This window comes from Perca flavescens, chromosome 15, assembly GCF_004354835.1.
Source record: "Perca flavescens isolate YP-PL-M2 chromosome 15, PFLA_1.0, whole genome shotgun sequence".
Lineage (NCBI taxonomy): Eukaryota > Metazoa > Chordata > Actinopteri > Perciformes > Percidae > Perca > Perca flavescens.
The window spans coordinates 23,466,261-23,475,806 of record NC_041345.1 but is presented as its reverse complement, the minus strand read 5'-3'; the positions used below and the strand labels follow the sequence as shown (position 1 = coordinate 23,475,806).

The window sequence follows — 9,546 nt, the reverse complement described above, 5'->3', positions numbered from 1 at the left end:
TGGGTAGAATGATCTACGATTTATATTGGGTGATCACGGTTTTCATGTTTGAAGGGAGTTGGAAAAGCATGTTATGCATCATAAGTGTGGATGGTGTTGATAGCGTGTGTACGTGTGTACGAGTAAAGTGATAACTGCAAGGGAGAGAAAAAACATGTTGAAGACAGGAACAATACTGAGTACCGGCAACAGGCAGCGCATCTCACTTGGCAACATTCCTGTATCTCTGCACAGGTTGAATGTGACCCTCGGTGATGGGCCACACACCTCCTATCTTACCTTTAGTTTTTACACTTTCCAGGTGTGTTCACACACAGTACTTTGGTTCATTTAACACAACTCACTTGTATTAATGTAGTATTTGATTTCAGATCATTTCTTTAAACATCCACTAAAACTTGATAATAAACATAATGTTTGGTTTTATTTGTGTCAGATTTACACAGCATGCGCACCTGTAAGCAATGTTCCCTTTATAAATCACAGATTACCCACAAGTGTGCGTACGTGAATCAGCATCTTATCCCACCCTATGCACGCCCATTTTTAACCATAAATAGTCAATGCAAAGCACCTCATGAATGCTGAACATCAGTATGTTAAAGGAGACTTCCGGTCGATGATTTCAACACGTAGCTCTGTTGTTTGTAAATTTTGAGTGCTGTCAGTAGCGAACAAAACGAAAACAATCGGTGCTGCTTACACATGTAAAATGTAGCACAAAGTGCTTTACAATTAAAAACAATTGACCCTCCATCACATAAATACATCCCCAGACACCTACAGACACACACACACCAACAACATCCACAGACACCGTCTCATACACACAATAAGTACAAAGTGTTAAGACGGCAAGACGAGTCCTTAGGGACCGTCTACAAACTACAACATCGAAAAGAGATACAAAAATATTTTCAAAAATAGACATATGCTTATTTTTTTAAAGTGCAAACACTACCATATTTAATCATTAAATTAATAAATATTTTTGTTTTATCTCTTTTCAGTGTTGTAATTGGTAGACAGTACCTAAGTCTTGCCGTCTCAACACTAGAACTAAACGTAGCTCAATTAACACAACTTTCATGCATTTCTTTCACACCTACTGTGTTAACTTTGAAGGAATCACTTCACATGGGTAGGCACTTGTAATGACATTTCAAACATGTTAAGAGGCTAAAAGCATGTTTAAAACTTGCCCTGTTTCAGCCTCCTGGGTGCTAACTGTAGCAGGAGGATAACACAGTTTAGGCAACACTGATTGTTTTCGTTTTTCTCACTACTGACAGCACTCCAAATTTACAAACAACAGAGCTACGTGTTGAAATCGACCAGAATTCTCCTTAATACAATAACTCCATGGCTACATGTGCACTGAACATTCACCATTAACCTCCATCTAGCAACACCGACTTTCTGCAAACTGGTCAAACTGCACCAGGTTTTAGAGAGGAAAGGCCATATCCAGATTCCAGTACAGGTTGTCATTGTTTGGGAATAAAAGGGAATCAGCAGAAACTGTCAACATCATAAAGGTCAAAGTCATGGTTTACTGTGATCTCTGGGCTGAGTCACAGGGACAGGACAGGAAGCCCACTGTGACTCTTCTCATTTCTAACTGATTGATTGGACTGTACTGGGACTGGGATATTCTTGTATCCATCCTGAAGCTTTGTACGTAATCACCTTTTCACGGAGTTGCTTGCAGTGATCCCAAAGGTGTGTTGCTGATCAACATTTTTGCACATTGATGCCATAATAAAAAAATTGCTGACAAGCACTAGCTTTGTGAGTGTTACTTTGTCTGACTCACCAAAAGTTGGGCCTACAGGTGTATCTACACTACAAACAATTGAAACCTGTTGAATGCAGACAGGATATTTCCATGTGTGACTTAAAAACCCAACTGCTGCACCAGTGATTTGGGATGAATACATATTTATTTTGTATTTTATACTTGTAATTCAAATCTGATCTGTTTTCACTTTGACATTAAAGTCCTGTTGATTAAATCTACTTTGATTCAATAATAATAACACATGAAAACCTAATTCTAAAGAGAGGGTGATACTTTTTAAAGGCCCTTTTTCTATATATATATATATATATATATATATATATATATATATATATATATATATATATGTTGCCATTAAAAATGCATCTGAGATACACTCAACATAGCTGTGAGTAATTTTGGAAGCAGATACTCACACAGTCTACATGCTCAACTTAATTATTAAGGGGATTTTTAGAGGGATTGCTTTAGGTCAAAGACGTGCTTTTTTCCAGGAACGCACATGACTTTTTCAAGAGCAAACTGGATCTTCCAGTTTAACATTCATACCTGCTGAGCTCAACAAGGAAGTTGGCTTCACTGAGAGTAATTACACATGGGACTATGGGTAAATGGGTAGGTATGCAGAAGTTAAGAGTAATGTTGGCAAACTCCACCCAGGACATGACAAATGATTAATAATAATAAAAATAGAGATAAAAGAGTAAAAGAGCCAAACATTTTCCAGAGAAGAGATGCACCTCACAGGTTATTAAAAGGCCCTACATGTGCATTACCGATCCACCATTAAAAAAACAACATAAAAACAAACACACATTAGACTGTGCTTCAGTGATGTGTACCAAAGCCGGTCTACGGAAAGCCGTTCCACTCCCTATTCAGTCCAATTGTACCGTATTTGTTTGCAGTTCCATCAGAGTTCCACTGGGGGTGATCGCGGTCCAGTGCAAAATGAATGGGACTCTATGGAGCTAGACGGCTAAATGTGTCTCTTTCGCCTGATTGCCGTTGAGAAAACTCAGATTTGATTGTAGTTTTTCAAGTTCAAGTTCAACATGGCTTATAGGTCGAAATATGAATGAACGAGAACTTATGTCCTTTTGATTTCTTACAGGGTGAGTCGTTGTTGCCCATAACACGCTCGCATTCGCATAATGAATGCTGATTGGTCAGTGAAGGACGGATTACGATCGGAGATCCAGCTTGACGGCATCCAAAGAAGAGCCTGAATGTCAGAGTGAATATTTTGGCGTGGTCTTTAAAACATCAGCAAACCTCTTTCTAGCATGTGTATTGACAGGGAGAGTCTTACCTGTTAGCTGTGTTGTTGATTTTTAGGGGTATAGCTCCATAGAGTCTCATTCATTCTGCACTGACCTGTGAGCCCCCTATATGGATCTCTGTTGGTACTGCAACCAGTCCAGAAGCCGGAAGTAAGGAGAGAGTGGAACTTCTTTCTATATTAGAAATTCTTTGTGTGTACCTAATAAACTGGCAACTGAGTGTAAATGACAACTAATACATCTGCTTATGCATTTTTGTTTTGATAAAGACAAGAATGATTTGATAACAAGACTAAAGGCGTGTTCAGACGAATTTCATACAAAGCCAATGCAAAGCGTTGAAATGTTTGAACTTGAGCAAAGAATTTGTGTGACGCTGTGGCACGACAGCCTTTGACGTCACAGAGAATGAGAAATGGAGGACCAAGTTATTGTCACCGTCTGTGGGCATCTGCAGCTCTACGACTGAACGTCAGTACTTTACAGACACAGAACAACAAAGGAGAGGGCTCGTAGAAAAGCGAGCAAAGCCATAGGACTAAATGGAAAGTTCTGAAAATATGTATTTGTTACTTGATTCCAGCTATGGGATGTACTTTACTACAAACTAGGTTAGCAACAGCCTGCTAACACAATGACAATGCTAACATGCTGACATATTGTTTGAAAAAATTAAAATATCCAGGGGCTTAAAAGGTTTATAAACAACAGTGATGAAATATAAAGTAAAACTTGGAGAAATGCTCAAATCTATAAAAAAAAATGACAGACAGAACCAGACTTTCAACCCTGCACACAGAAGTTATTTCTGTTTCAATTCCCGAAGGTGACGCAGCTGATTCACCGTTAACCTCCATCTATCAACACTAACTTTCTGCAAACTGGTCGAACTGCACCAGGTTTTAGAGAGGAAAGGCCATATCCAGATTCCAGTACACATTGTTTGGGAACAAATGGGAATCAGCAGAAACAAGACGACATCTGTGTCATAACTGATTGGACTGTACTGGGACTGGGATGTTCTTGTATCCATCCTGAAGCTTTGTACATAATCACCTTTTCACAGAGCTGCTGCTTTTTAGCAGGTATAATGTTTATATGTTCATCTTAGTTTAGCTTGTGTTTGTACTAGGACATGTTTACATGCTCTAATGTTAAAAGAAACACTTTGGGCCCTATCTTGCACTCAGCGCAATTGCCTTTGTACACCGACGCATGTATCATTCCTATTTTGCACCCGACGCACAGCGGACTTTTCCCTCAACAGACGCATGTCGGTAAATTAGGGCATGTATTTGCACTGCAGGGAGCGGTTCAGCGAAAAGAGGATGCGTGTTCCGGCGCAAACGTTCCCTGGTGCTATTTTGCAGAAAACAATTCCGCCACTTAAAGGGAATGCGAGAACACGCTCTGATAGGTTTATTGCACGTTACGCCCAAACCACACCTAGCTACTTCAGACCAACCCATTTAAGATTTGCGTCGGGCGCAAGACTCATTTATCCCGCCGGTATAATAGCAACAGCGGCCAAGATCCGCCCACAAAGCTACTTGCGTTTGTGTTTCATACTTGCGTTTCAGATCGTTAAAATTGGGCCCATAATCTTTCTCATACTGTCTATGGCTGCTGCTCCTGTATTCACCCTCTGTCTGAGGCCCTCTGTAGGAGCGTCTCTTAAAGCCCCCCTCCAGACAAAGTCCAGTCTGCTCTGATTGGCCAGCGTGTTTCCTGGAATCTCGCTTTTGCAGCTGGAGCTACTGCAAAGGAGTATATAGCAGGACTTTCAACTGTGAAAAATCACAAATAAAGGCTTCTGAACCAAATATTACACAACCGGACATGTTTCAGCAGTAATGCGACATGAAATTTGAGAGAATTTAACAACACTGGCAGCTAAAATGAAATCACTGGAGCGTTCAGAACAATCGGAAATCTGAACGTTTTAGCTCACAGGGATTTCTCTAAAATAGGTTTACCTCCTTATTTCCGACATCAAAACATTGTAGATATGACAGAAAATACGGAAAAGCATAATATGTACACTTTAATACACACAGTACAAAGTACAGCTGAGGCTGTTGGGAAAATGATTAGTTCTGCCAACATGATCTCATGGGAAGGCATATAAATAGCACGCCAAGGAAATCAATAAAATTACACGTGTCATGTCAACGTAACATGAATTCAAACAAAACATACGTAAGAAAAAACGTACATAAGTTTAGGAAGAGATCATGGTTTGGGTTTAAAATACATACTTTTGTTACGTAAATTAAGTTATGTGTATAAGGTAATTAGTCAACAAACAGTCAACGGCGACATTAAGTTTCACTCTGGACAGAAACAAACAAAACAAATGACACGCAGAATGATTTAAGAAATTGGCGTGTTATTAATACACCAGATACCAGGTATTACAGTAAGAGGTATTTGGTCATAAACAAGTATAGGACACATTCAAATGTTGACCTGCTGGTGCTAGAGGAAAAGTCTAGCGCCATTATCAGTCATGGCCATCACTCGTGCCGTGCTGCTAAAAAACTACTGCTCTAATTAGTCAATTTTATAATTTACTGGCGGACCTGTGAAGGGTAACACTGTGCTGTCAGGTCCATAATGAACAGTTATTATAATTACCAGGAAATTAAGAGTACAACCAGATAGATTTGAAAATTGACATCAATAGCTCATGAGAGGAAAAACAAGTTTACAACAAGATACTCAGTTCACTGTAAATTGAGGAGGAAGAAGCTAAAAATTCTCACAACTGAGGAGCTGGAACAATGAAAAATGCCTTAATCTGATTAATCAATAATCAACTGCAGCTAATCAATCATTCATTCATTCATCGGCTGTCATGTCAATATCCATGATGTTAGAGTGTTGTCAGTGAAATACTGACTCCATTGTAGGTTTACAACTCACAATGAGAGCATTGTGATATCATTTACTTAACCGTGCCCTCAGGTTACAGAGCCTGAGGCGCTAACTCATCCAGTAACCATGCGCTGTCAAGTGGACTTCTCAGGGTAGGTGCTTCTGGATATGTAAAGTGACATGATGGCTCAGTGATCCGTACTGTTGTCCTGGGATCATGTTTTCTGATGGGTGCAGCCACAGTCATGGAGCAACATGAAATTTGAGTCGTGAGTCTTTTGTTTTCCTGCAGCTGCTGCACACATCTTAAACACACACAACCACTGTCAAGCTACTTTTATTACACTCGGTGGGAAAAAAGAGAATTTGGGATAATTTGGGCAATTTAACCTGATGGAAGGTTAGGCTACACCTCCTCTAATTAGTATGATGGAGACTGCCAGGATGCTGAGTTCAGGGGCTCGACATGCAGTGACTGACCAACAAATGTAATTTTAGTTAAGGATGAAGCAGGTTATTATACAGTCAATAAGTTCCTTTAAGTGAGTACTTTCTATATGTAATGTAACAATGGGAAGAACATTTTTTGAATTATTATTTATTGAATTAATCTTAACTTATAATAATAAAACAGAAGAGAGGTGCCTTGGGATGCTTCATTTTTCTTCATTTACTCATTACATCATGCTTTGGGATGCTTTGAGAGGCCAAATTCCTTTTGAACACCACAGGGCCAACACCCAAAAAGGCTGATAAGTACAATGCTACATTTAGAGAGGTGTTAATTGTTGTCTAGAAGCAGGCGTATTTGCGAGCTAGCTAGCTTGTATTATGTAAACAGTGAAAGACAAGAAAATCCTCTTCCAGGTGCAAATAAAGAAAATTAGCTACTTTTTATTTTGCTCTGATTGGGATATTTAGTGTCAGTCAAATCTATCAACACTGTATGCACCTCAGCTAATCTAAACTTCATTTATAGGTGTATGAAGGTGCATTCTCTGGACTGAACCTGCTCCACCTTAATCAGGCTTTGAATACACACATAATACTTGTTAGCAGGACCGATTAGTTTTTGGTTTGGGTCTTTTGATGATACTTTCATTATAATAACTATAGAAACAACTGAGAAACCAGTCAGTTCAGCCAAAACACTCTCAATCACTTTTGTTTGTTATATAGTTTTTAAAACCACATCATTGGGAGCGAAAAGTTCCTCAATGTCTTTCTTGTGGCCATTAGAGGAACTGCAGCTAAAGAAGCTGCAGCTTGAAGATGCTATAAAGGTCATTATTATGGTTATTATTATATAAGGATCCTACACTGACAGTTCTTCAGTTGAAAATAATAAAAAATAGAATGTTAAGTTTTGGGGTTTTAACTGCACACAGCCTTTTAAATTTGACACCTTACCTAAAGTGGATTTAGGACACGTTTGTTTACCTGACATACAGTAAATGACACATACAGCCACCTTGTTGAGGATGATTAATTAAAATTAAAAATCTGTCTTTTCTTTGAACAGTGTGCCAAGTTCTAAACAGGAGCGGCAGTCAGACAAAAGGTTAATGACTCACAAGCCGTTCTACAAATGAGATCATTAAAGCTGATAACATGTTTGACATCTCAAAGAATCAAGATACTCAACATTTCTTAGAATCACGAGGACTTAAACTTGACCTATTACTGAGAAACAATGTGCACAGTCACGTTAGTAACCGACTGTTGCCTCGTCTTTATGTCTGTAGGTTCTGGCATCGGAGCTCCATTAGAAATTTCCCGTACAACCAAATGTTTAAAAGCTGCAGGCGTCAGTAAGAACCACAGATGCATGGTTTAATTTTAAAAAGTCCTTCATTTGAAAACCAGCACATGCACAATACAAAAACTCAAAAATAATAAATACACTAGTTGAGTTCTGTCTCAACAAAAACATGTTAAAGACATCTGCATGATGCCTCATTAACAAAAGTGGATTTTACTTCATCATGACGCGCTTTTCTCAGACTTAAAATATTTAAAACCAGAGAGTGTACTGTGTTACTAAATCTTGTGAGAGCAAATGTTGGATCTCGTACAGTATTGGTATTCAATATTCATATCTCATATAGTATTGGTATTGCAATCAATGTAATTAGTTTTTGACAAGTGACTGAAGTCACTGACTGTAAAAAGCAAACTGATTTTCTGGTTTGGTTATCTGGACTGTAAACAATTGCAGCACCAGCTTTATTTGTTTCCACAGCTGACATCTAAGCATGCAGCAACAATGACTGCTACACATTTACAACACAAGCTATCAGACAGGGAAAACACAAAAACATGTATAAAACATAAAGTAATAATCATCCATTACTTTTAATCTGTTCTCTAAGCGCCAGATTTGTTTAATTCCTGCAAGTACCGCAGGTCATGAGAAATTAATAATAATGGTGACATTTATTATTTTACAATGTTTCACAATGGAATTCCTTTTAAAACATTACTGAAACCACCCCAAAGAGAAGAATTTTCTGAACATCTGAGACTGAAATGAGACCTGAAACATTATCTCCCTGCACATGTATTAAGTGGTTTAGATAATATGGTTAAACTGGACTTGTCTGAAACGTTTCTGAAAGCTTGTGTTAAAGCTGGGGTAGGCAATTTTCTGGAAAAGGCACCAAAAAAACAACAGAATTTGAAAATCCAGCCCTCCTTCTGCAGCTCCCCCCTCTTTGTCCTCACACTATAGGGATAAAGCCTACCCCCCCCTCACTATCTCCACTATAGGAGATGCTGCCACAGCGCTGTGGAGATAGCAAGACTAACTTCATCCTGATGAATGTTGTTATCTAGCAACAATTCTATGAGAATTACTGTTCTGTTTTCTTTGTAAAGCCCTTTGATATGACTTACTGTGATTCTTAGTTATACAGCAGCTAACTTCAAAAACATTAGCTTAAATTAGCTGCAGCTGTGGGCCTTTGGCTATGGTTAGCAGAATGCTAAACTATTAGCGACTCTCTTTTAGACTTCTTTTTTTCCATGGGCTACATTTTCTAAAGCCTGAAAACAAAGCATAGAAGTCCAGTTTTTTTCAGAACACTTGAATTACAAAATGATGAAAGGTTATTATAGATGTTACCCAATGACACACAAAAAACGGCCTACCCCAGCTTTAAGTTGTAGAGCTGTGTGCAACGAGACCTCACTGAGCAAAAGAACGTACTGTGGATGGACGTCAACGAGTCAGATGAACAAGAGCAAACACAAAAACAGGGATAGTCACATTTTTCTACACACTGAATGTAAAGGATCAAAGTTAACAGAGTAATATAAAAGGTGTATGGACAGGGGACACACACTGGTCTTTCTACTGGAGGTGGGACAGGGGAGACTTTGTCCTATGGAGGATGATTTAGTAGGGACGGCCCCGCCGCTCCTGTCTGTGGTCACCCCTGCAAATAACACACAGATTACATCATCAGCCTCCAACCAATGAACAACAACTACAGGGTGAACAAGTGTGTGTGTGTGTGTGTGTGTGTGTGTGTGTGTGTGTGTGTGTGTGTGTGTGTGTGTGTGTGTGTGTGTCTGTACAGTGCA

At 39.0% G+C, this 9,546-nt stretch overlaps 1 protein-coding gene across 1 annotated transcript in view; it reads right to left on the bottom strand.

Moving 5' to 3' along the window:
* Positions 1-8,717: 8,717 nt before the first annotated feature.
* The window catches only part of fus (FUS RNA binding protein), a 22,821-nt gene continuing 21,992 nt past the window's right edge, over positions 8,718-9,546 (bottom strand). Inside the window, exon 15 of the mRNA XM_028599342.1 lies at positions 8,718-9,398. Within this exon, the coding sequence (XP_028455143.1) occupies positions 9,359-9,398 (40 nt within the window). The 3' untranslated portion in view covers positions 8,718-9,358. The remainder of the gene's footprint in view (positions 9,399-9,546) is intronic.